We start from the raw sequence: 26,290 nt of genomic DNA on the forward strand, positions 1-26,290 counted from the left end.
ACAGCTACTTGGTTGCCATTTCCTCAGGCTATGGTACATAAAGTGGGCGTGGAAGGTCAATTACAAGTAGAGACCTTCGGGCTCGCCCTCCTGCTTGGTCCGCAGCACCCGCTCACGGGCGGCTCGGAAATCCGCCATCTGCACTCGCATACGGCGCTCTCTCAGCGCCAGGAGACCAGCCTCTGAACATATGGCCTTGATATCGGCACCGGACAGGTCGTCCTTCTGCGAGATGAATTCGTCCAGGTCCACATCATCGTTCAGGCTCATCTTGGACGTGTGGAGTGTGAAGATCTTGCGCTTCGTATTCTGGTCAGGGTTCTCAAAGAGAATCTTACGGTCGATACGTCCAGGTCGGATCAGGGCCGGATCAAGAGTATCGATCTTGTTGGTGGCCATAATCACCTTGACGTCGCCACGGTCATCGAATCCATCCAGCTGATTGAGAAGTTCCAACATGGTTCGTTGCACCTCACGCTCACCACCTGATGTCGAGTCGTATCGTTTCGTACCGATGGCGTCGATTTCGTCGATGAAGACGATGGAGGGCGCGTTCTCACCAGCGACCTGGAAGAGCTGTCGCACAAGTCTCGGACCGTCACCAAGATACTTTTGGATCAGCTCGGAGCCGACGATACGCAAGAAAGTCGCGGACGTCTGGTTGGCGACAGCCTTGGCCAGCAGCGTCTTTCCGGTACCAGGAGCACCGTAGAGAATAACACCCTTGGGAGGCTTGATACCCATCTCCTCGTACAGCTCCGGATGCATCAGCGGCAGCTCCACCGACTCTCGTACTTCCTGGATCTGCTGCTCCAAGCCACCGATATCAGCGTACGACTCGGTCGGGGCCTTGTCGAGCTTCATGACGTTGACGGCGGGATCTGTGTCATCAGTAAGAACGCCGACGATAGAGACGCTCTTGTGATGCAAGAGGACCGAGGCACCGGGCTCCAGCAGGTCCTTGTCGACGAAGCTCATGATGCTCACGTAGTACTCGGGACCAATTGTGCTGGAAACGATGGCATGGTCATCGTCAATCATCTCCTCGAGCGTGCCAACGCCCATGGGGCTGCCACGCATGTCATCTACACGGCCACGCTCATCGGCGTTGCGGTCGGTGCCGGCATCGAGATCGGACACAGGGGGGCCAGAGTTGTCCTTGGCAGCCTTTGCCTTCCGCAGGCGCTCTTGGTTCTCGACGTATTCTTCTTCGAGCAACAGGTGGTCGTGAATACGTTGCATGCGTAGTAAGCGCAACTTGCATCGGCTGGTCGGATAGATGGCAGGCAGTTTGGCCGAGGCCGAGGCGCCGCCTTGCTTTCTCTTCTTGCGGCCGACGCGGGTGGTAGGTCGTGGCGGAGGCTCGTACTTGGGCTTATCCTTCTGTTGGTAGCGAAAGCATGTTAGTAAAGGTCACTGGGCCCCCGAGATGAACAGTAAACATACCTTCTTGTCCTTGTCTTGGTTTCCATCAGGGCCACCGCCTCCCATGCCCGACTGGTTTTGACCCTGTGAGGAGAGTGTCAGTAAATGACGAAAGCGACTGGCAGGTGCGGCACGCCATTCAAGCTTACCATCTTGCGGTTGCGTCGTCCCAATCAAACGATACGATGTAGCGGTGCAGCTGAGTGAAACAAGAAACAAGAAAATGCGCTCGCTGGATGCTGGCGCAGAGGGATGTGGTGATGTGGATGTGGTGATGTTGTTTGATGGATGCGGACTGGAGGCAAGCCAAGGCTAGGGCTCTCAGTTCCGACCTTACAGAGGTGCGCTGCGTTGTCATCAGGCGTCAGAGGGACGCGATTGCAGATTGCAGCTAACTAAATCGCTTAGCTAATTTGTGGCCCGTGCTGGAGCTGCCTGGCGGGGGTACAAGATACCTACATGGATATGGCATCTTCACGATTCGTAGACGACTGGGATAGCACCTGGAGGGAGGTAGGAGTTGACAGCCGCAAAGCAGCCAAGTATTGCTAGTTTGGTATTATTCTATTCTTCGACTAGATCTATATATATATATATAATATTCGGTTTTATGACCAAACTCCCCAGACTTACGGCTTATATCTTATGGCGTTGCCTATCTCGATAGACCAGATTGACTCAATGAGACCACTCGCCATCGACCTTCTCAAAGTAATCCAAGAAACCCTTGAAGAACTTGACGCCCAGGCCGGGGTCCAAGCTGCCCGTGGTGGCGCGGACCGAGTGCATCGACAGCTGCGGCATGCCGGCGTCCGCCGCCTTGACACCCATGACGCTGCTCAGCGTGGGGCCCACGGTGCCGCCGGAGCGAGAGTCGTTGCGGATCATGAAGACCTGCGGCGTGCACTCGGCCAGCTCGCAGACCCTGGTGAGAATAGCCGTCGAGACGGCGTCAGTCGTCATGTGGCCGTTGGAGTCGGCACAAATCACAATGCCCACGTTGAGGCGCGGCGCATGGTCGTCGAGGTACTTGCCCACGAAGTTGGGGTTGATGGCGTGCGTCACGTCGGCCGACACCAGGAACGACTGTGCGTAGGTGCGGCCGATGACGCTGGGGCCGTACGAGGTCGATGACTTCTCGCAGAGAGACTCGACAGCACGCTCGATTACGAGAGGCAGGAAGTTACCCTTAGCACCCTGACGAAGTAGAGACCCAATTTCCTCGTCGTCAAACAGCGCCACCATCTTGATAGTGCCCTCATTTTCGCCAGACTCGGCAGCAAGGAGGCCCTCCAAAGCGGCCCAACTGCACAGCTTGTCGTCGATGCGGCCGGCAGTGATAAACTCCTTGTCGATTCCAGCGACGGTGGCGGGTTGGAAATCGAACAGCTCCAGCTCCCAGTTGACGATCTGGGAGTAATCCTTGATGCCAAGCTCAGAACCGATCAGCTTCACCAGCTTGGGGGGCTGTGTTGAAACGAAAGAGCCTGCAGGCCCAAGGGACTCCTGGGTAGCGGAGTTTGATGAAGGGTATAAGTCTGAGTTGTCAAGTCCAATAATCGGCACCGCTTGGGTCTCCTTGTTGTTTGTACCCATCATTCCGACGCCAAAGTGAGGAGCAAGAGTCGGTATTTTGGCGACTGCATCACCTAGTTAGCGTCCACACAGCTTTGGAGCTTTGGATTAGAGGCGCACTCACTTGGCCAGCCGAGCTTCACGAGCTTAGCTGTGGTCTTGCCCGACTCATCGCGGACGATAACTCGGCCGCCAATGCTCAAGTCACGATCCCACCAGGTCTCGTTCAGGCCGCCAGCGTAGGGCGCAACGCCCAACTGGAGGTAGCCCGCCTTGTTGGGCTTATTGCTCACGGGCTTGAGCTTGGCCGTCAGCGCATCAATGTGACCTGCGATCATGGCAACTCCATTGCCGGGCTTGTAGGCCTTGCCGACGGTGAAGGCGATCAAGGAGCTTCCGTTGCGCGTCGTGTAGTACTTGCCGCCAGCTTGTACCTTGCCAGTCCAGTCATCTCTTGCCGAAAGCTACGTCATTACTTCTTAGTCGAGTCCAATATTGTCATGTCTTGTAGGTGAGGGTAGTCTACTAACCTCTTTGTAACCGCGCTTGGCCAATCGTCTCTTGAAGTGGTCGACTGTGTGGAATATGGTCGGGTTCTCTTGCAGGAATTCGCAGAAGGGCGTTGTGTAGTCCTCGGGCTTGATGTCCGCAGCTTGGACGGTCTTCGGTGTAGGCGCTTCTTGGCGGGTTTCGCGCTCAACGGCGCTGCTGATGGACTGCGACATGTTCGTAGCGTTCTCGGCGGCCATGCGAAGGGACATGTTGGAGCTGCGCTGTCGCAAGAAATCGGGAGTGTGTCGCGTCATGGTGAAGGCCGGGAAGTCGAAAGTATTCGTGAGAGCAATCAGTTCGCTTGAAGACAGAACAGTGTAAAACAGAGCAAGAGGGAATTGAGTAATGTTAGGAGGGAATGACTTGTTGGCTTCACCACGTGGTTCACCCTGTCAACACAGCCGACAGCTATGACCTCGGGTCAGCTAGAGCATGATAAGGTCTTATCATTCACCTACAATCGCCGCCATCGCTGGCAGGCGCTGGACAGAAAACAAAGTACCGGGATAGAACCTATGAGTATTTTTATTTTTTTATTATCAATTCTTGAAAATGTTCTTTGGTTATTTCTAAAATTCCTATTAACCCTTGTAAAACGATTACCTATCTATTATAAATGAAGGGACTTTTTAGAGAGTACCAAATCTTGTCGTGTTAGCGGTACTTTCTTTTTAGTCACCCGCCTACCTAGTTGGGGCCATCCTCCTTCTACGGATGTGGCCAAATCACTGGCGCTTTGCGTAAACCCCCTCCACTCGTTCAGATCTACCATCTCTCAGCTTTCCCCCATTCCAGCGGATGAGAATTCACAGAATCGATAATGTTCGGCCAAGTGTTCATTTCTGCAGCCTAGCTTTGTGAGATTGATTTTGATATTAAGTAAGTACTTGGTTGTAAGCAGAGCCCGCGTTCATGGCCTTAGTTATCGCCGACTCGTTTGCGGAGTCGGGGTAGGCTACACCAAACAGCCCCTTTATCATTGACCACCGTATTGAACACTCCCTTTCGGCTTTATCCCAGAAAGAATATCTTCGACCATAGTACACACAATGTCTAGGGTTTGATGCAAGTAGATGCCGTACTGAGATGTCAGTAGCCTAGATTCTCTCCCAGTCAAAGGTACATTGAAAGCAGTTCGGCTCGGATCTCATAGCGGTAGGTTGAGCCTACAAGCTCAATATCTCAATTGAATCGTGGCATCGCCCGAATCTCCGACATTCGAGGCAGCTGGGCACCAAACGGCGAAAACATGTATCATTTATCCTGTTGGGGGAGGCAAAGACCTGTGCACTCAGGCCAACCCATGGTTTCTAGACAAACAGGTTACTGGTTCATGAACGCTGTCCATCCATCCCGCCAGTTTCATGGCGTCTCTAGAACCGTGTACGCTGTCAGAGACAGAGGAACGACAATAGCTGCATAAATACCTCTTGGGTGTGCCAGTTAGCCTGGGTTTTGAACCTTTCGTCTTCAAGAAATGCATCACACTTACCAAAACCTTCTTCACACTACGCTGAAGCTCCTCAATTTACCCCTACTGCGCAGACAGCTTGCTTGATTGACAGGATGGACATAAAAGATGTCTCCCATGTCAGCCAATATACTGCTCAACTCAAGCAGCTAAAGGAAGTCGCAGAGCTCGCGGCTCGCCGGAAGGGAGAGACTGTGACAGATCATCCACCTCGTCTCCGGATGGTCGCCGAGTTCCTAGTCAAGATGGATATGGACAGACAGCAGAGAAAGAGCAATCCGTATATGATCGTAACAACCCAGATCCCGCCATCCTACCCCCTTGTACCCGTTCACTACACGATTTGAAGCCCATCCCGATCTCCGCCATGAAGCTCGAAACGCACCATCGCGGCTCAAAGACCCTGATCCGGGTTCTGACGCCTGGTGATCGGATCAATGCCGCCTTGGCTGTAGTCGAAGACCAAGAAGGCACAGGGGTGTTGCTCCAACTGTACAACCTGCCCGAAGAGTCTGAAGTTCCTGCTGATTATACCCTGTACCCGGGTCGCGTCGGAATCCTTAAAGAACCATTCTTCAAGGCCACAAGTGCTGGGGCCTACAGCCTCCGAGTGGACCACGTCAATGATATTGTCTGGTTGGCCCCTGAGGATGAGAAGATACCTGCGCGATGGAGACAACGACTACGGGCCCCGAATGACAGCTTCAAAGCACGGATGGACGGCAATAAAGCTATTGGCACTAACCAATGGGCCAAGGCAGAGAGCCTGTGAGTTTCATATATTTCCATCAAGCCTCCCCTGGCAAGCTGTCAATGTACTGATGTGATCAACCATTTAGTTATTCATCTGCCATCGATGCTGCAAGATCTCTTGAGGAGTCCAGACTGGCCCATCTCAATCGTTCGTTGGCTAATCTTCGCCTTGGCCGTTGTGAAACCGCATTGTCGGATGCTACGAAAAGTGCCCCGGACGACGAGCCCCATGAGTCTGAAAACCTGTCCCTCCGGGAGAAAAGACTCTTTCGGGAAGCCAAGGCGCTCTACGCAATGGACAAGTACCAAGAGTGCGTGGGGAGACTCACCGTTATGACCAAGGAATTTCCAGACAACAATGCCGTAAAGCCCGAGTTGGGTCGTGCTCAAGCTCGTCTACGAGAACAGCAGACGGGGGCGTTTTCATTCCGAAATATGTACAAGGAGGCGGCAGTAGAGCCACCCGTTGTCGACTGCGCTACCTTTACTGGACCCGTGGAGATACGACCGTCTCCTGGTCGGGGCCGCGGTTCGTTCACGACATCTGCCGTCAAGGCAGGCGATTTGCTTATATGCGAGAAAGCATTCTCATATTGCTTTGCCGGTGAGCCTCAACTCGGAGGAGGCGGGAAGAGTATGACGTTGGTTGATATGGATTCAAACTACATCACCATCGGTACACAGGCCCGGCTTATCTCGCAGATCGTGCAAAACTTATCTCACAATCCGGAATCGTCAAAGAAGTTTCTCGATCTACATCATGGGGGATACCAGGCTGTCTCTGCTGATGGGGTCGATGGTAGACCTGTAGTCGATTCGTAAGTAATCGCAGGGCAGTACGCAATCGGTAACTTGGAATATGCATGTACTAATAATGGATGAATTCCCCTCCAGGTTTCTCGTGACCAAAACCATTTTGGCTAATTCCTTCGGCGCCCCAAGAACCAGCCGTGACAGCTTCCGAAGTCTCGTGTTGGACTTCGCCAATGAGGAGAAGGCTGTGGCCAGTCACCAAACCACTGGCGTCTGGATCATGGCTTCCTATCTGAACCACTCGTGCGTTGGCAACTGCTGCCGCAGTTTCATCGGCGACATGCAAATCATACGTGCTACGCGGGATATGCCAGCGAACACTGAGCTGATGTTCCCCTACCAGGCTGAAAAGCGCCTGGTCTCGTACGACGAGACCCAGAAGAAGCTCCAGAACTGGGGCTTCCGGTGCGAGTGCGCACTCTGCCTTGAGAAGAAGGCGACAACGGAGGGTACCTTGAAGAAACGCAAAGGGCTGATAGGCAAACTGAAATTCATCATGGGACGGTCGCAGGATCCCTATGAGATCGACACCAAGCGCGCACTGGCTGCACTCGACGAATTCGAAGCGACCTATGCAACGCCAGTGAGAACTTACCCATCCGCGGCGACAGACCCGACCGGCAGTGTGGATCTCTCCACGGCCCAGATCACTCCTCGCCTGGACCTCTGGGACGCCTATATCGGGCTCGGAGGCGTTCTGTTGAATACAGACAAGAACGCTGAGGCCGTCAGAGTAACGGTCAAGGGCCTTGAAGCATTAGGGTTCGTCGTCGTCGCGCCCCCACCACCTCTGGGTGATGGTGAGAAGAAGAAGAATAGAAAGAAGAAGAAGAAGAAGAAGACCGCAAACAGCAATACTGCTTCAACCTCCAATGGTGGCGCCGGTGCGGACCAGCTGATGGTCAAGTCCTGGGGCATGGCCGTCGAGGGGTGGTCCTCGCGTTCCTGACGCTCGTTCGTGCTTACAAGGCGACGTCCCCAGACCTTGCGCAGAGGGCCCGCGAGTACGCCGCCACGGCGTACAGCATGCTGGTCGGCGAGAAGGAGACCGCGTCGGACGAACTTGCCGAACTTCGCTAAGTAAAGGGATACGTTTTCCGTGTTTGCTAATCTGTTGGCCATTGGCCGAAATGGCGGTTCGTTGGGATGAAAAGACCGATGGCATGACACTGGCACTAGCAGTTGTGGTTAAGGTCTTGGTATTTAACAAAGGACACTGTGAAGCAATGATACGACACATGAGTACGGACACAGCAGCCGGAATGTGAATAGTTGCCTACGTCGAGGAATAAATACACAAATATGAATGTGACATTTGCTTAGCAAGTAGCCAGAAATCTGTATTTTTCTCCCTATAGACTGGTCTAGGGTCTTGCTCCTTTGATTTTACTTTCAACTCTGCTACTCACCCTCCACCTCCAACTTCACACACCCCTGGGCCCCAGCTCCTTACGAGACGACCACCATCACAAGAGCCATCGATCGCTACCACCGTCGCTGCCGACACTTCTCACCGTATTGTCAGCCAACCAAGGATCTCACAGTGGATTAGTGGCAGCAGTAGTGACCGCTATTTCTGCCGGCGACCGCCAATTCTGCGCCCATTGACCATCACAAGTAAATACAAGGTAAGTCAGACGAGGCTCTTGGCCCCCAACGCACAATCCAACATGGTGGGGGATTTCTTATAAGACAATGCCACCTTGATTTCCTGGTGCGGCTGAGAAAAGAAAATGATCATTGCATCAGCTACGTTCTCATAGGCTCAAAATCTCAAGGTGTGTGGCTCACCTACCACACCTTACAAAGGCGGAAGTAAGCTTGTCCCATGTAGTTGGACTGATGGGTTGCCGTTTGATTTGCCGCTCCCTAGAAAGTCTCAAAAGACCGGATGCAATATTGCAACATTACATCTGGGGTTGCTTCAACATGCGGCTGAAATCGTATTGAGGTCGGCGGCCACGCCGCCAACCGGCGATCCTGGGGGAAGAATGGTCATATATAGTCAAGGTAGCCAAGCAAGCAGGCTCTGTTTGCTCTTCCGTGACTCCCTGGATTCCGCACAAGCATGCATCTTCAACAATCAGTTTCACCCCGGTAAACCAGCAAGTCTATCCTCGTCATGGCTACTACCACCCAGGACTTCGAAACGACAGAGGTCGAGGATGACTTGTATCATTTCTTTGGAACCACCGAGTTCAATGCCCGTGCCGCATACTTTGAGGAATCTAACAGCCGTTGGAGTATACCTGAACACGATTCTCAACAGTCCTCTGTAGATAGCCGGCTTCGAGTTTTGAACAAAATCATTAAAGAACTTGAGCGTGTCGAAAGAACCCGGTCAATGATTGAGAAGGAATCCAGTGAGAATCATCTGGTTAAGTGCTTGGAGAAGAGCCGTCAAGCCTGGCACAACTCCGAAGAGTATAGAGACGGAATTGGTGTTTCTTCCCAGAAAGGAGGGTTGGTCAACAAATGGAGCAAGAGAGACAAATTCGATGCTAGCCCACGCCTCGAGTTTTTGAAAAAGCTGCGTGATGATCTTGGAAGGACCAATTCCACAGTTGGTCACACGAATTCCCATCCTGAACTCTCACGTCAGCTTCCCAGTCGTCCCCAGCGGCGGCTATCGGCGAATCGAGTGTCGCGATCGCATAAAAGGTCCAAGCATCTGCCCGCAACGAAAGAAACCAACGAGAAGGCTGGAAAGACAGAGCCAAATCGAATTGCTTATGATCCCGATGAAGACTTCAATGCGTACTTGATCCAGTACGAAAAGTCCACGGATAAGTTCGAATCGTCTCAGGTGAAGTCTCTCAAACCCAACATAAGTATTGCCGGAAACTTTTCAGACCAGCGCGTTCCCATTAGACACATTCTGGGGGAGAACGAGGTTCAAGTGCCAACTGGGAATCAACTCAGAGGTACTGTAAGCTACCGGAAAGAGCCATCTCTCCCCGTCGGCAATCTCCTCAAGGACCATGAACACGTCGGCAACCCCCCTAAGGATCCGAAACCAATCGCGAGCAAGATCAGGTATTTTCATTTCCCAGCAAACAATATGGCGGTGAGTCTACAACCTACCCTGAACATGAAACTTCTGGACTGACGGAGTTTGAAACTTAGTGGGCCGAGGTACGTTGCCCCTTTCATCGTATAGACGTCAGAAACTGAATATAGACCAGCGAGCAATTGCACTTTACTACGAGGATGATGAAATTCCTACTTCCCCAAGAAACATGGCAAAGCCAAAAGCTGCACAGCAATCCAAGATCCACGCATTGTTACGACCAGAGTATTGGCGTGGGCAACAGCAAGGCGACAGAGGGGCTCCAGTACATGCTCGGCATATGCGGCCTTTGTGCGAAGCGATTTCACTGGGTACGCTAGACGTTTGCCTTTCGAAAGACCTTGCTGACGTCAATGCTAGCCGCTGATGATGGAGCTACATCGCATCCTAAAGATGTAGCCCTATTTGTAAGTATCTGTGGATATGATATACGGTTTGTAGGCTAACATTGTTAGATGCCATTTCTTCATTGGGAGACAGATCGGAAACGACATACCTTTGCGAACTTCATTGACACGGTAACTACTCGTCATAGAGCTGACATCGATGACTTGAAAAAGAACATCAGAGCCCAAGATGTTCGCAAGAGGAATGGGTTGCAAAAGCCTGCCCGTTTCGATCAAAGCAGTATGCCCCAAGAGGCTCCTTCTCAGTCCTCCTCTTGGTGGGGGTTTTCATCTTCCCTGAAACAAGGCTTTACTAAAAGGCATCAACCCAAGTCTGCCACAAATCATCAAGGAGATGCGAAACCTCCAGTCAAGAGCATACCGGAACTTGTTGAGAATATGAATCTCAAGAAGCATCGGCTGGAAATCGACGAGAATAGACGAGTTCTGGCTCGGGAACCAGATAAGCATTATGACGAGAATCAGAACAAGTTAAGCCGATACGTCTCAAACGTGGCACGAGCCATATCCAGAAAGCCGAAGAATACGGACAAGGAGAAGGATAATCAGAACCGGCTAGGACAGTATCTAGTAGATGCAGCACGGCTATATGAGGGTATCACGAATTACCGAGACAAGAAGCTTTTGGACAAATACCTGCACGTCAACCCCCTATTCACCCGCGAAGAACATTGGTCAGTAATATACTATGTTCCAATTCATAGTTTTCGGCAAATTAATTGTGGGAGAGCATAGGATCAAGCCTACTATTGGAGCCTCAATACAACACAGAGTCGCGATCGTGACCAGGTCGTGTATCGTGGAACAAGAGCAGCCGTCGAGAAATTGCACCAATTTGACATCGAAAGACAGATTTGGCCGAAGCACGAGGAGGATAATGAGCCATGGATGTCCAGACATGATGAGGATGGGCCTTGCCAGGAATGCCAAGCAAACATACGTAAGGTTTCGAGATTGATCATGGTCGACCAGCTATGGTTATGGGTTCTCGACGAACACACCATTTTGACATTCTTTCCTCGACGGTACGGCACAAACAAGAATGATGTCACGGGAGTACACAAGTCTATCCGTACAAGGTTAGAGAATGTTTCGAAAACGAAGCATCCCGAGCAGCAAATGGGGTCTGTATGGGACCTTGCTCTCATCATCTTTGACGAATGTACCAACACGTTCTTCGACCGCACGAAAACGACGGATCGCCAACCACAAATCATCGATGACTTCTCTGAAGCAATTGGCAACGTCGTAAGCATTCATAGTATCCAATCTAGGCCCATTGTACCAGCTGACCATGCATGAAGACGAACAAACAGACAATTGCGTTCGACAGACTCTGGGCTTGGACCGAACAGTGGAAGGCCAACAACTCGAAGAAGAACAAATCCAGGACAAATGAACTGCAGGTTTCCCTGTTGGACATCAACCCCGAGGGCAAATTACAACGCGAGATCAAAGACATCATCGAGGAACTTGAGATCATGATCCACATTAACCGCACTCATAAGACGATCCTCAAGAGCTTCATTCATCAGGTTATTCATATCATGGACCCTAATGGACAGTTAAAGAATAGGTTCTCCATGCTGAAACTCGACGATGAACACACAGAGGGATCAGGACCAGCCCCCAGAACCAACAAAACAAGCCGCAAATCCAGCGGGATAGTGAACGAAGCAGACTATGATCGCTTCGAAACCAAAGCAGAGGAGCTTCTTGCCAAAGTAACCTCTAGAATTGAAGAGTTAGAAGAGTTAAGACGGAGTGCGCAATCCACTTCGGACAGCGTAAGATCGCAACACCCCGAACACCACTTTTTACAGACATGCTAATGATGCTACTAAACCTCAGATCAAGGACCTCCTGGCGCTCAAACAGCAACAGGCCAGCGTCGTTCAGGCATGGCAAGCTGCTCAGCAAACTGAAGAAACAGTGGCCCAGGGACGGTCCATCATGATGTTTACCGTCGTAACTATTGTGTTCGCACCTTTGTCTTTTATGACCAGCGTGTTCGGCATGAACGCCTTAGAATTCAGTCCCGAAAACACCTGGAAGATCCTTGACGAGTTCAAGTATATATGTAAGACCCATCATACGACTTCTGTTTTCTATGCGATATTCAGTCGAGAAGTTGCTGACGGCCATCGCTTTACCAGTGCCGGTATCAGCCGCTACTATTCTCCTTGTCCTTTTTCTCGCCTTCAACCCATATGTAAGAGCATTGGTGAAGGCCGTGCATTACCGCATCAGTGCCAAGCTCCTGACAAAGGCCTGGGGCGGCCACTCCCTGTACAAGGTCTGGTACGCGAACAACAACTGGAGGAGCGAGGAACAGATTGGCAGAGCCTACAACTACGCGCGGAAGAAGAAGGATACGGCTCGGGAAGAGGTCTTGAAGGAGCGCCGCGAGAAAGAGGCGGCCCGGGAAGAGGCCTCAAAGGAGCGCCGCGAGAAGAGCACGCAGGCAAACCGTGAGGTGCAGAACGATCATAACGTTGTGACGAGGAACGGCGGGTCGGGCCCCGTGGCTGCGGCGGCGAATGGGACTCGTCAAGACGACAGTGTTGGAAAGCAGAACCAGGGTAGGGAGAGTCAGGGGGCAATTGGCGTCTAACGTTGGGGTATAGATTCCGGGGACCACAAGGGGATATGTCATTGTCATCGGTGTAAGGTGCAGCAGTTTGGTTCTACTCAAGCATAGTTTTTTACCAATGATACTAGTCTGGGTCACGGCGGTGATTCATAGCAAGAATCCGAAAAGCCTGCCCGCCTGTCCAGCTACCCGAATTGCTGTTAGCGGACCATAGGGTAAAGCGCCCAACTAGTCTGATCTCTCGTCTATTGTATCCCGACATCTCGAGTGCTGTTTCGGTGTCGGCGAGGTGCCATTCAGGTTTCGACCGAATGAAGTGTCTCCCCATTTCAACACCGCGCACAGACCACTCCGGAGGACCTGACAGGACGAACATCCCTTCTTAAAGACCCTCTCTTCAAGACCCTTTCACCTCCTATCTTACTGCTCACCCCCTTGATTCCTTCAAAATCTCCATGCAACAAGCAATTAGCGGCACTCATCCGTCCCTTAGCCCCCGTTCGCAATTGTGGAACGTAGATGCGCATTAATTCCGAAATGTCTTGCCTGGCCGTCTTGGCAGGCCAGACAGTTAGGCAAGCATCATGCTCTCTCGAACTTGGGGAGGCCCTATTTTGGGCCTAATGTTCAGCTCCTGCAAGCCACCGGCAGCTGAACACCTCCAAAGAGGCTTCGCGCGAATCAAAATCCTGTCGATCGTGGCAGGCTAGCCCAAACAATTCCGTCTTCGGTCTGCTTGCTGGACGAGCAGTTGAAAAGGAAAACCAGGCCAATTTCATGATTGACAGCGAGCTGGAAAATAGACCAAGCGAGGGCAGCATACTATTTGCAAATTCAAAGCAGGCAACTCCCGACCTTTGCCCTCTCGCAATAACACCCCAAGCCACCGATGTGGTCAATCGCGTGCACTTGATCTTCATGGTTCCCGACGGTGCTTGGTGGCTTTCTTAGCGGCGTCCTGTATTAGCCTCCTCATTTGTTGCTTCGTTCGTAAAGGAGCGAGCCTGGGGCTGATTGATCTGACTGACTTTCCGAGTTTCTTGAGAGAGCATTCGATCCGTTGTTTCCAAGTCCCAACACACGTCCAACCTGTTGGCGTGATATTCATTTCTTTGTGATTCCTCCACGCGGCCCCGAATAGCGCGAGCGGTACTTGCTTCTCGTGCCACAACGGTTGCAAGAGGCTCGCACCACTGGCCCTTCGCCATCAGAGAGAAGAGATATTCCCCAAATCAGTCAATTCAGTCGTCTTGGGTTGTGATAGACGCCATGTCGACCCTTCCTGAAGGCTGGGAATGGGATTACGATGGCACTCGTTGGCTATACCGGTACAAACCTTCGGGCCTTATTCAGTACCATTTCCCGAAACCTGGTGACGAGTTTCCCGAGTACGTCGGCTATGGCGTCGATTCCTTCGACTTGGAACCAGAGGAGCGTCTGGCTAGCGACATGCAAATGAAGCGACGGGACACCCAGTCCGGCACACAACCCGGCGCCTTGCCCACTTCGAGTCAACGTAGAAAAAAGCCGGCGGATGAAATCGACGAAATCGGTGCAACAGGCTACTTCGATCCCGAAGGGTTTATGTTCTTGGGGCCTAACCCAGGAGGGTATGCCGACACGGATGCGACTTCTGAGCAAGAGACAGACAATAGGCCATCGGAGATGGAGAATACGTCAATCGACAAACAAAGCCCCTGCGTTTCAACACAAGTTGGTCGTGAAACACGCGGCTCAGCTCATGGCAGTGGTCTGATGGCAGCTGGCGACGATGCTGCAGCAAAGGCCGGAGGCCAAGGACAACCTCATTTGATACCTCGAATCTCTGGTCAACTCAATCCGGTCCCCGGTTCTAACTGCACGATTTCAACATGCCCGCCGCAAACCCAGTTCTTCGCGGAGCTGGCGAGTCATGATACCCGTCAATGCGCGGATGAGCTGGCACCAATTGAGCTTGACGCTTCACAATCATTTCCAGGGGCTGTCCTTGCTGAACTGTCGTCAGAAAGCGCAAGTGGTCTGGCCCAAGAGAAAAGTTCACCAAGCGCCAATGCCAGGAAACATCCCTTGCCGTCAGTTCCTACACAGCCAACAAGTACATATCCACTGGTGTCTGCATCCTTCGCGTTTCCTCCGTTGGCTAAAGACAGCGGTTCAAGCCAGTTGCCAAGCGAGCCGTCGGTAAATAATGCAGCAAGATACAGCCTTGACTCAGTATCTACCCGAGAGAACGCATCCTTTCAAGCGTGGAAGCCTGGGGCTGGCGTTGACGAAGATGGTTCCACACGGTCTAAACGATCTTCTTTGATGCCTTCGGGAAGCTCGTTACTGGAATTCCAACAACGTGAACTCAGCCAACTTGACCAAAGGAGATATTCCTTCCCAGCGAAAGTACCAGCATCGGCAGTTCAGAGGCATCCAACAGTACTGACACCACCGATGGGTCGCAAGAGGGACTCTCGTGACAGGCCATTACCCACCCTCGGATTCGAGCACTCCCCAGTCCCAGCGGTTCTTCGACCAGCAAACCAGTCCCCTGATATTCCCCCCAAAATCCCCTTAGTTCAAGGGCTACCCTCAAATAGGCTATCGCAAGATCAGAGACCCCATTGTCCAGGATCTAAAATAAGAGACGAGAGCGTCTCGTCCAGCTCAACGCAAGATACAAATCCTCCAAGATACACAGATCTTAGCCATTGCCCTTCGGTACTAAAGCCTGCGAACTATCGCCACGGCCGTCCTCACGCGGCAACAATTTCGGGGAATGCTGCATCTGCTTCAGATCCAAAGCCAATGGCTTATTCACCCTCACCGCTGAAGGAAAGTGGCCACCCACCCCTTCGAATGCCCGACTCTCCTGATTACGATCCTCGACCATTAGCTCACCGTGTCAGCACCATGCCAAGCCAGTTACCGTCCCAATCGCATGTCACCGCCAACAAAACTGGTTTTGGACCGGGATTTGTTGTCTTTCATGAGATCAGCCCGGGAAAAGATCCCCTAGGAAACGAGACCACTCAGGGTATGGAGGCACAAGACCTAGCGGCTACAGAGCGACCACCTCCTGTCGAATTATCGTCAGATTTCGTTAAGCCAACTAATCTGAATGTGATACAGGACACCCCCGAACACAACCAACAAACTCCAGCCACATCTCAAAATGGGGATCCCCTGCAGCAGACAAGCAGCGAACAATGCCATAGCCAGAGCAGCAGTACCTCTACCTCGCCAGTCCCAAACCAATCCTTTCTATCTACCCATGCCAATGAAACAGCCCCAAGCTTTGCCCCATCGACAGCGTCGAGGCCACCGACACTACCTGCCGCCATCAATGCATCGCAACTGTCAGAAACAAGCTACGAAAATGCGATATCTCTGGTGCATCAGGCTTCAGGTATGATGAGCTCGATAAGTGAAAGTATCGTGAAACCAAACCAGTCTTCTCAGACCATCTCTTCAGGGCATGCGACTTCCAATAGTGCAGATGTCATCGATGACGGGTCGATATCAGTCCCTGCTGCGGCTGAACCGATGACTACGTTCATAGCTCTACCCCATAAACCTGCAGCCCCTGGTCCTGGAATATCTAACGAGCCTGCCCAACATTACTTGCCGTTGAAGCCGCATTCCCCTTTCTCTGCACTGGAGAATGGGCCCGCAGACCATGACCAGGTTCCTGGATCCCCCCACGCCGCACCTCAGGGTCAGGGTACGATTCAGGGGTCATATCAATCTAAGCCGCCATCAAACACTCCCTCGCTTGTCAAGCCACAACAGGTACACGCGCAACAGTCATTGATAACGAATATGGCCCAACCACCAGCATCGAACGAAGCGCATCCAGCCCACAATGGGCTCACCCAACAGGCGCAGCAACCACCTCAGAGTTTCCAGAAGCCGCCTGTGGCAACCAACTCCAATACTGTGGCAGCCCAAGAGCCAATTCAATCATCTGCTCAACAACCTAATGGTGGGGCTGCGAACAATCCTCCAATGCGACCTGACTCTCAATACTCGCAATACCCATCGCCCCCAACGCAGCCAGCATCTGTGGTGCAGAGTCAGATCTCATCCCCGGCAGTATCGATTGCCTCCCTCTGCCAAACACCCTCGTCAGCTCCGACTCCGGCTCTCAGCTCCCCCAGTCATTTGCGAGCTCCATACAAGCATCCCCTTTGACTCCTGGGCCTGGATCGATACACTCTCACCACACCGGCGCTCCGGCAAATCCACATCTCGCCAACCACGTGCAACCTATTCCAACACAGCCAACCGCTTCTCTGCCTCAGCTTTCAACGGGTGTACACCATCCTCCTAGCATTCCTCAACTGGGTGGCAGTGGCGGGACACCGCAGACTCCGAGTAGCGGCTTCCCATATGGACCCAGTGGACCATCCAGCCTCTCGTCTCCAGCTCACCAAACGATGCATTGGCCTACACAGGATACTCAAATACCCTCTGCAAGTGTTACTTCAAGTGGCTCGTACGCTGCGCTCTCAAAGCCCCCGCAGCCTCCAGTGCCTGGCTCTGCGGGACAGGCGATTAGCCAAATCCCTATACTACAGCCGGCTCATTATCAGCAACCACACCAGACACCACATCACCAATTACAGCCGCCGCCGCAGCAACAAACACAGCAACAACAACAACTTCAACAACAGAATCAATCATTCCATCAACAATCAAGCCAGCAACCAAACCAGCAGCTGCAGCCACAGCAACAATTGCAACAGCAATCGCATCACCAGTCGCAACACCAGCCGCAACCGCAACCGCAATACCAACAGCCACATCAACCACAGCATCAACCACAGCATCAACCACAGCATCAACCACAGCATCAACCACAGCATCAATATCAACCTCAGCAACAACAAAACCTTTCTACACAACCAAGCTTTCACCAGCCAAGCAGCACTCAAACTCAATGGAACCCCCCATACACTCACACCACAGGGGCACACAATACATTCGCCGGCAAGCCCTCAGTCATTGCATTCTCAACAGCCAATTTCCAGCCATAAGCCTCCAATGGCGGGCCACCAAAGTGCCAGCTCACCAACAGGTATTCTGCCGAACCAACAGGCCCATGCGCCAAACCAAACCCAAAGCCCCTCTAATACGAATTCATCGGCATCCCTGAGCAATGTTGGGCAAGATATGAAAAAGTGGGCAAAGAAAATGTGGAAGAACCCAACTTTACAGCAAACAACTGCTGTCATCGGAGGTGCTATAATGGCGGAGTCGATGGGCGGTGATGGCATCGCAGGGGCGATGGTCGCAAGCCAGATATATAACACCTCACAGGCTCAGCAACCAGGCCAGCAGGCCCCGCGCCCGCCTCGGCCAGCCCATGCGCAGACAGCCCCCCCGCAGAGCCAGGGTTTACCTGCCCCTAGGCCAACCATGCAGTCAGTCCAGCAACCTATCTCGAATTTTCAATCCGGAGGGGTTCAAACGCCTGGTCGACCATATGCAGTTCAAAACCCCTTTACTATGCAAAGTGCAACGATGCAGATGCCACAACGCCCGCCAACTCAAACTCCCATGATGAACTTACCAACTCAGGGGCAGCAAGCACAGTATACAGCGAATCAACCACCACCTCCACCGCAAATGCAGGGACAGTACCTTGCCAGCCAACAATCTCCTCAAATTTCCCTGTCCTTGGAGCAAACCGTGATAAACCAGCAACAGACCTTTAACCAGGCCACAGTGAATAACGAGAATAACAGTATCACTGCGGCAAACGGACCACCGATGGCAGCATTATACCCTGAACAGCCAGCAGTGATACAGAATAACCAGTTCATTATAGACAACTCGTCAGCGACACCTGGCTCGTATTTTTCACCTGCGCAAACAGGGACTCCCGCTAGTAGCAACGAGGCCAACATCACGAACATTAGTATCGAAAACAATATGAACTCCGATATGAGCAACAATATGCAGTTTACACAGTCTAATTCGTCGGCTGCTCTCATCAATAACTCGATGATGACAACAACTGCGCCACCAGCAACAGACATGCTTGGTGTCAGCACCACCAGTACAGTGGCGACGGACTACAACACTGCATTTTCGGCGGACTACTACGCCCCTGCATCATCAACGGATTACAGTGCTGTAGCGACTACCAATCTGGATATCCAGATGCAAGCCATGTATATGGCCACGGATGATGTCACCACCATGTATAGTACCGAGACCTTGGGCGCCAGCGAAACTGTGCAAGGGAGCGATGACTGGGCAGTAGCGGCGGCGGCGACCGTCACCGTGGACTACTCTGGAGGCGACTGGGGAGATGGTTGGTAATTGAATGACGTGGCCAGAATGAGCCATGGAGACTTCGGTCACTCCATGCAAAGAGGAGGGAACAAATAGAGGAGTTCGGAGTTGGTGAGTTATGCTCAAGAATCAAAGTCATAAAGCGCTTAAAGTGGTTATGGACCTTGATACTGAATTCCTTAATGGACGCAGTTCATTGATTAATCGACATGATTCTCATAGTTAGCCCATTGAAATCCAAACATGGATCACAGTCAGTGCCTATAGACATGAATGCATATCTACTAGGGGGATAGAAGGGCCCAATTTCTGCTTCACACCTTGGTGATGGGGGTACGGGGTTAAGAGCTTCATAAAAGCCGGGAGGGTATGAACCCCCGTGATAATGTGAAGTGAATACATCTGTGTATAATAGTCGTGTTTTACATGAGATTTGTCTTGTTGACGGATTAACATGATATCGTACATTTGTGATACAGGGGGTTGTTTCCATGTTCTCCGTCTTGCAACGCCAATCTGCTACTCAGGCAACAAGTCTGAGAGGCTTTTATCTCTTGAGAGGACCATCCTAGTCCTTTTACTTCAGCTGCTCCAGCGCCAGCGTAGCCTTATCCACTAACTCTCGCGCTTTATTGAGCTCAGCCGCAGCGTCTCGCGCAGAGATGTCGACGGCGGTGTCACCACGCACCGCAGCATCGTTGTCCAGGACATGTGCAATCGAGACCTCGACGCCGCGGACGGCCTTGCGCCCTTCCTCGCGCACCTCCCCTTCCCAATATAGGCGGGCGGCCTCCCACTGTTTTTGCATGCGGCGCATGCTCCAGACGATACCGAGAGCGGCGACAGCGCCCGCTTCATACAGCCCAGTGGTCAGGGTGCCGAAGTAGGCGAGAGCCCCCATCGACGTGGTCAGCCCGGACGTGCTCAGGGTCTGCAGGACGAGCTTCTGGGCTAGGGCCTGCAGGGCCGGGATGGTCTCGCTCTGTAGGTAGAACCGCGCGGTGGAGATGCTGGTTGGCCATCGAGTGATGGGGCCTACAGGAGTTTTGGCAATGGCGTTGCTAGGCGAAGTCGCTTTTAGCTGCTGTACTTCAGAAGTAGACGATAATGACGATGCTGATGGAGAGGAAAGAGGGCTGGTGTAGGTGATGGGGAAGCTGGTAGTGGGGATGCCGGCCTCTTCGATGCGCCCGGCGAGGTAGATGGCGTTCTTTTCGGCGCCGGGTAGGAAGCGTTGGCCGAGGATGTCAGCGGTGAGCATTCCCACGTCGTCAACGCGCCAGAACAGCTTCCACCAGCCCAGTTTATGCCAACGTCCGCTCGAAAAGGCGAGGTCAAGCTGCTCTTGCAGCTCGGTGTGTGCTGTCTCGGCCCACTCGGAAAGACCGCGCTGGAGGTGGGCCGTGTTACGAGCTGATGCAGAGTTAGAGGATGATGGCGATGTCGATAACAACAGCCTAGAAGAAAGCTGCTTCGCCTCCTCGCGCTGGATGGATACTGAGGCGTTCTGCAGCAGCGACGCGATGAGACGTCGCACGGGAGCCTTGGTGGCCTTGCCCTCCGGAGCAGATATCACATCCTGTTTGAGCCACTCAACGAGTTTCGGCACATTGCTCTCGAACCACTTATGCTCATACTGCATGGCGTTGCCTACATCCTTGCGGATTAGGCGGAGGCCAGCTCCAGCGGTCCCCACATCTACCACCGTGAATGGGAGCGCCGCAGCATCTGCCGGCTTATAGTCTGGTAGGTTAACTGCGGCCGCGATAACGCTCTCGCTCTCGAGAAGGGGGAGCGTTGTAACCGAGCCTGCGCCTAAGATGCCATCGGCGACCAACAGCGCCTTGTGTACTGGGGTGGTGATGGGGGTGTAACGACCCGTGTTGGACGTGGGGATGTCCACGGTGGGCACCAGAACGGCGTCCTCGAAAGCTCCCAGCCCCTCGTCTCCCTGCACCGTGGCGTACGGGTTCGTCTCCATGAGAAGCAACTCCAGTTTGTGTCCGTTCAGCGCGACGGAAGAGACATTGACTTCATGGAGTAGGCTGCCTCTGTTCACGGTCATGGTACCGAGCTCCTGGTGCTCTTCAGCCCCCACTCGAATGATCATGGGCTGGGCCAGGTTGTGCCGGTCGATCTCTTGCTCCCACTCCTCCTCTGTTTTCAGCGGATCCGCTAGAAGCAGCTTCAGGAGCTGTTTCGCCGTATTGCTGGCTTCTGGGCCGCTGGCAAGACCCAGAATCGCCACTCGTACCGACTCGTGGCCGGGCTGCTGTCGCAAGCCATTGAGGGCCAGCTGCAACCTCGAGAGGTTGACGTAATTGGCGGCATGCTTCTGTAGATCAAGCAGTACATGTTCGAGCTCCTTTCGAGGATCCCGGGTGTCGGTGGCCGTGGACTGGAAACGCCGCGCAGAGTTGCTGAGAGGTTTCCGTCTCGGTTGTCGCGCGGAGGATCCTGGTGGCGGTCGAGCGGCAGGGCGGGACAAGGAGCAGAAGAAACAGACTGGCCGACTACTTTCCAGGCCCGAGGAGCGGCTGAGCAGAGCCGCGCCCTCTTTTGCGGCCTTTGCAGGCTGCAATGGCAGACGTGGTGGCATGGCTTTTGGTTTGGCGACTGACTGCTGATTGTGTGGGCGGGCGGGTTGGAGCTCTTGTTGGAGCTTTGTCGCCAATTCGAGCTCGGCGCTAAACCTGGACGCAATGCCAAGGCCGGGGCAGACTAAAAGCGATCGACCACCTTAGCAATCACGACGGGCATACAACACTTGACATTGCAGATAGGCGTCAAAGGGAACAGAAAACACAGCTACACTGCTTGCAGTTCACGGTCAAAACAAGCCGAATTCAGCAGCACTTCTAAACAGGCCATTTGCGCCACGCTTTTTAGTCGTTACCCACCTCAAGCTGTCAGCGGGGTCGGCGGTCGGCCATATCGCACTTGAAGCGCTGCCCGCCCCTTCTTGACACCTTGCAACCTACGCCGGCAGCATGGCATCCACAGCGCATCGCCGACTCCTGCAGGAGTATCGCGCCCTGACCAACAACCCTCCCGATGGCATCACCGCCGGTCCCGTGAGCGAAGACGACCTCCTCCAGTGGGAAGCCCTGATCCAAGGACCGGAGGGCACCCCCTTCGAGGGCGGCATCTTCCCTGCCGAGCTCAAGTTCCCCAAGGACTACCCGCTCGCGCCGCCGACCATGAAGTTCCTGGGCGAGATCTTTCACCCGAATGGTGTGTTCTCCCCGCGTCCCTCTTAAATTTCTTCGCCCGGCGTGATGGATCAAATCACTGACATCGCGCGCCGTCCGGTAGTATACCCCAGCGGCCTCGTCTGCATCTCCATCCTGCATCCCCCGGGCGACGACCCTAACCACTACGAGCACGCTTCGGAGCGCTGGAGCCCCATCCAGTCTGTCGAGAAGATCTTGATCAGCGTTATGAGCATGCTGGCCGAGCCCAACGACGAGAGCCCCGCCAACGTCGAAGCCGCCAAGATGTGGCGCGACCGCCGGCCCGAGTACGAGCAGAAGGTCCGCGACGGCGTCCGACGTATGCTGGGCCTCTGATTGTCGCGTTTGGTGAGGGAAGTGGGAGGTTTCGAGGCCTGCATAGAAGATGGTGTTACCCGTTTACCGAGGAATGTGACTACGCGTCGTTGCAGTGCGTATGGTTGGGATCTCCCTCTCAGGTTATAGATGATATACAAGGCATGCATAGTAAGGTGTTATGGTTTTTTACGACACAATAATGATTACACAACTCTATGTTCCTGGTGCCATTCACGCCTGCTACGTATTTGAGTTTCTGGTGTCTGCGTGTATCCACGATTCCCGTGGCCTTCACCAAAGCAAAGTCTATGCTCGTCGGCTCCAGGACCGTGACTGGCGTGACAATGTATCTTCCAGGTGCGCCCCGGCTTACGGCCGTCGAGTGCGGCCTAGGTGCGGAGTGGGTTGCACGCGCGGAGAAAGAATCGTCGATTTCGAATTTGTTTTGTCCTGCTACACACGTGGCGACGAGAGCTACATGTACAGAACATGTAGACATCCAGTGCGCATGTATGGAGATGGGGATTGATGGATGTCCCGTCCCACCTTCCAGATACCACACCAAGCTGGGTGCTTACTTACTCATCGTTTTCGGATCGCAACGCAATACTCTCGGGATCTCGGGCGTGGCAATAACAACAGCAACCCCGCCAGATCCCACTGGCTTTAGGTTACTGGCTATCTATGGCGCAGGGGATTTACCCCTCGACTTCCAAAATCCCATCCTGAGATTGCCGGTGCCGTAAGGTACCAACCACCAAGAGTCTGAAAAGAGACAGACACACAGACAGACAGACAGACAGACAGACAGGCAGACAGAGAATCCACCCTTTTGTGGCCAATTGTGGGGGAGCCCATGCTGATGCTGACGCTTCAAGGCTTGTCTCGATTGCCCTGATGGAACTTTTGCTCCGCCGCAGCCAATCACGGTCGGTCGAGATCTAATCAAGACATGCGATCTGGAAATGTCCGCATCATCGCTCAACAAAGGCTTGCCAACCCAAGCCGTTTCAACGGGCAACAGAGGCGCATCCTGCTCCTTCTCCCATTGTTTGTTGCCAGTCGCCCCCAGTATTCGGCAGGCTGGAAGCTGCAACGAGTGCCGCCCAGCCTTCCTGCAAATGCCGGCCGTAACCTCCATGCCGTTTCCCTGACATCATCGATGCGTTTCAATGGAGTCAACGTTGTCCAAGCCAACAGAGATCGTGATGGATAATCACTGCCGTCACAGCATACAAATACCAGCCGGCTGGCCATTCGCTCCCGTCAATCCTGTGCCTGATCTTGTGTCATTCCAGTTCTATCTTGATTCGTCTGATCTCACACCCGTATTCTGTGAATAAATCGGGTCTCCCACGTCTCGTTATCACGTTCACATGGCATCCAACCTCGTGTCAGACACTCTCAACAAGGCCAAGACCGCAATGGGCGTACAAGATGCCAAGGCTGCTCAGTTGCAGCAAGACATCATCGAGCCCACCAAGGACTCTCGCATCACAACCGACTTCGGCGTAAAGCAGGAAAACACAGATGAATGGCTCAAGGTTGTGAGCAACGACCACACTGGCCCTCATCTGCTTGAAGACGCTGCTGGCCGCGAGAAGGTGAATACTACCAACCCAGCATGCCCTTTCCCGCCTTGTTGAATGCCGCTGACATGCATTAGATCCACCGCTTCGACCATGAGCGTATCCCCGAGCGTGTAGTCCACGCCCGCGGTACTGCTGCTTTTGGTACTTTCCGTCTGAAGGAGAGCGCCGAGGACGTTTCGTTCGCCAACATACTGACCGACACCTCGCGCGAAACTCCCGTTTTCCTGAGATTCTCTACTGTCGCCGGTAATGCTGGTTCTGCAGACACCGTCCGTGATGTCCGTGGCTTTGCCGTCAAGTTCTACACCGAGGAGGGCAACTGGGACATTGTTGGAAACAACATCCCCGTATTTTTCATCCAGGAGGCCATGAAATTCCCTGACTTCGTCCATTCCGTCAAGCCGGAACCTCACAATGCCGTTCCTCAAGCCCAAAGCGCCCATAACAACTTCTGGGACTTTGCCAACCTCCACACCGAGTCCACCCATATGCAAATGTGGCAGATGTCCGACCGAACCATCCCTCGGTCTTACCGCATGATGCAGGGTTTCGGTGTCAACACCTTCACCCTGGTCAACAAGGCTGGTGAACGCCACTTTGTCAAGTTCCACTTCACTCCTCATCTCGGTGTTCACTCCCTCGTCTGGGATGAGGCGCTGAAGATTGCAGGCCAGGATCCTGATTTTCATCGCAAGGATTTGATGGAGGCCATTGACAACAAGGCCTTCCCCAAGTGGGATTTCGGTATCCAGGTCATCCCCGAGGCTGACGAGCACAAGTTCGAGTTTGATATTCTTGATGCTACCAAGGTTTGGCCTGAGGAGCTTGTGCCCGTCCGGAATATCGGCGAGCTCGAGCTGAACCGTAACATAGACGAGTACTTCCCCCAGACTGAGCAAGTCGCTTTCTGTACATCACATATGGTCCCGGGCATTGGCCATTCCGATGATCCTCTCCTCCAAGGCCGCAGCTTTTCTTACCAAGACACCCAGTTGTCTCGTCTCGGAATCAATTGGGAAGAGCTTCCCATCAACCGTCCTGTGTGCCCTGTCATGAACTTCAACCGTGACGGCCAAGGGCGACACAAGATCACCAAGGGCTCGGTAAACTACTGGCCTAACCGTTTTGGCATCCAGCCTCCTGCTTCTCATGCTGAGGGCGGCTACGTCGAATACCCCCCAGAAGGTTGAGGGCATTAAGCAAAGAGCCCGCAGCCCCAAGTTCAAAGAGCACTTCAGCCAAGCACAACTCTTCCTCAACAGTATGACGCCCCCTGAGCGTGCACACATTATTGCTGCCTTCTCGTTCGAGCTCGACCATTGCGATGACCCCATCGTGTACGAGCGCATGGTCACTCGCCTCTGCGATATCGATATCGGCCTGGCTCAGGAGGTTGCCACCATGGTCGGCGGTCCCGTACCCGAGAAGGCGTCAAGAGCCAATCACGGCAAACAGGCCAAGGGCCTAAGCCAGACCGAGTTCGGGCCCAAGAAGCCCACCATCGAAAGCCGACGTATTGCCATCATCATCGCTGATGGTTATGACGCCACCGCTTATAACAGTGTAAAGGCTGCCATCACCGCCGCTGGTGCCTTGCCTTTCACCATGGCGCCCCGCCGTAGCGAAATCTACCCCGCTGGCGCCGAAAAGAAGGCTGGTAGCGGCGTTGTGCCTGACCATCATCTCGAGGGCATGCGATCGACCATGTTCGACGCTGTCTTCGTCCCTGGTGGCGCCGAATCCATCAAGACATTGTCCAAGAGCGGTCGTGCCATCCACTGGGTGCGCGAGGCGTTTGGTCATCTAAAAGCCATTGGTGGTACCGGCGAAGCGACCGCGCTGCTCAAGCTCGCATTCGCCCTGCCCGCTATCACTATTTCGGAGGACAGCACAGCCCAGGAGTCGTATGGTGTGGTCACCATGGCCAGTGTCAGCCCGGAGGGTCTTGGCGAGGCCGTCACCATCGCCAAGGAGGGCGCTAGTTTCGTGCAGAAGTTCTTCTACCAGATCTCCTTGCACCGCAACTTCGACCGTGAGACTGATGGTTTGAGCGTCCAGGTCGCCTACTAGATCATCGTCGTCATACACAAAATTGTCAAATTATTTGCTCGGTGTTTTGAGGTTGGGAATATCATATCTTAGGTAGCCTGTTGTGTTAATCAATGATGATATCATGTCAAAATACTCTTAGATCTTCTGC

The 26,290-nt window shown here is 53.3% G+C and overlaps 9 protein-coding genes across 9 annotated transcripts; 6 read left to right on the forward strand and 3 right to left on the reverse strand.

Annotated features, from left to right (window-relative positions):
* Nucleotides 1–60: 60 nt before the first annotated feature.
* Nucleotides 61–1,577, reverse strand: PG998_005161 (26S proteasome subunit P45; the record flags this gene model as incomplete). The annotated part of the gene is made up of 3 exons (XM_066871979.1): nt 61–1,383; nt 1,447–1,509; nt 1,575–1,577. The coding sequence occupies 3 exons, from the start codon at nt 1,575–1,577 to the stop codon at nt 61–63; spliced, it is 1,389 nt and encodes a 462-aa protein (XP_066732076.1).
* A 526-nt stretch (nt 1,578–2,103) lies between these two features.
* PG998_005162 (Vacuolar aminopeptidase 1) lies at nt 2,104–3,806 on the reverse strand (the record flags this gene model as incomplete). Its single annotated transcript, XM_066871980.1, has 3 exons — nt 2,104–3,065; nt 3,125–3,464; nt 3,531–3,806. The coding sequence occupies 3 exons, from the start codon at nt 3,804–3,806 to the stop codon at nt 2,104–2,106; spliced, it is 1,578 nt and encodes a 525-aa protein (XP_066732077.1).
* Nucleotides 3,807–5,390: 1,584 nt separating this feature from the next.
* On the forward strand, nt 5,391–7,669 carry PG998_005163 (uncharacterized protein; the record flags this gene model as incomplete). The annotated part of the gene is made up of 4 exons (XM_066871981.1): nt 5,391–5,791; nt 5,863–6,594; nt 6,671–7,511; nt 7,559–7,669. 4 exons carry the CDS (start codon nt 5,391–5,393, stop codon nt 7,667–7,669), a joined length of 2,085 nt encoding a protein of 694 aa, XP_066732078.1.
* A 1,042-nt stretch (nt 7,670–8,711) lies between these two features.
* PG998_005164 (Magnesium transport protein CorA- transmembrane region) lies at nt 8,712–12,680 on the forward strand (the record flags this gene model as incomplete). The annotated part of the gene is made up of 9 exons (XM_066871982.1): nt 8,712–9,656; nt 9,716–9,724; nt 9,775–9,970; nt 10,020–10,066; nt 10,115–10,744; nt 10,802–11,314; nt 11,383–11,853; nt 11,918–12,146; nt 12,190–12,680. 9 exons carry the CDS (start codon nt 8,712–8,714, stop codon nt 12,678–12,680), a joined length of 3,531 nt encoding a protein of 1,176 aa, XP_066732079.1.
* Nucleotides 12,681–13,928: 1,248 nt separating this feature from the next.
* On the forward strand, nt 13,929–16,838 carry PG998_005165 (uncharacterized protein; the record flags this gene model as incomplete). The annotated part of the gene is made up of 1 exon (XM_066871983.1): nt 13,929–16,838. The coding sequence occupies one exon, from the start codon at nt 13,929–13,931 to the stop codon at nt 16,836–16,838; it is 2,910 nt and encodes a 969-aa protein (XP_066732080.1).
* Nucleotides 16,839–18,275: 1,437 nt separating this feature from the next.
* Nucleotides 18,276–18,974, forward strand: PG998_005166 (uncharacterized protein; the record flags this gene model as incomplete). The annotated part of the gene is made up of 1 exon (XM_066871984.1): nt 18,276–18,974. One exon carries the CDS (start codon nt 18,276–18,278, stop codon nt 18,972–18,974), a length of 699 nt encoding a protein of 232 aa, XP_066732081.1.
* Nucleotides 18,975–19,524: 550 nt separating this feature from the next.
* PG998_005167 (uncharacterized protein) lies at nt 19,525–21,546 on the reverse strand (the record flags this gene model as incomplete). The annotated part of the gene is made up of 1 exon (XM_066871985.1): nt 19,525–21,546. One exon carries the CDS (start codon nt 21,544–21,546, stop codon nt 19,525–19,527), a length of 2,022 nt encoding a protein of 673 aa, XP_066732082.1.
* Nucleotides 21,547–21,937: 391 nt separating this feature from the next.
* Nucleotides 21,938–22,516, forward strand: PG998_005168 (uncharacterized protein; the record flags this gene model as incomplete). Its single annotated transcript, XM_066871986.1, has 2 exons — nt 21,938–22,181; nt 22,263–22,516. 2 exons carry the CDS (start codon nt 21,938–21,940, stop codon nt 22,514–22,516), a joined length of 498 nt encoding a protein of 165 aa, XP_066732083.1.
* Nucleotides 22,517–23,874: 1,358 nt separating this feature from the next.
* Nucleotides 23,875–26,160, forward strand: PG998_005169 (catalase; the record flags this gene model as incomplete). The annotated part of the gene is given in 3 exon segments (XM_066871987.1): nt 23,875–24,102; nt 24,165–25,256; nt 25,276–26,160. 3 exon segments carry the CDS (start codon nt 23,875–23,877, stop codon nt 26,158–26,160), a joined length of 2,205 nt encoding a protein of 734 aa, XP_066732084.1.
* Between the last annotated feature and the right edge of the window lie 130 nt (nt 26,161–26,290).

The sequence above is a fragment of the Apiospora kogelbergensis genome, assembly GCF_038363985.1.
Source record: "Apiospora kogelbergensis strain CBS 113332 chromosome Unknown utg000003l_segment0_segment0, whole genome shotgun sequence".
In the NCBI taxonomy this organism is placed as follows: Eukaryota; Fungi; Ascomycota; class Sordariomycetes; order Amphisphaeriales; family Apiosporaceae; genus Apiospora; species Apiospora kogelbergensis.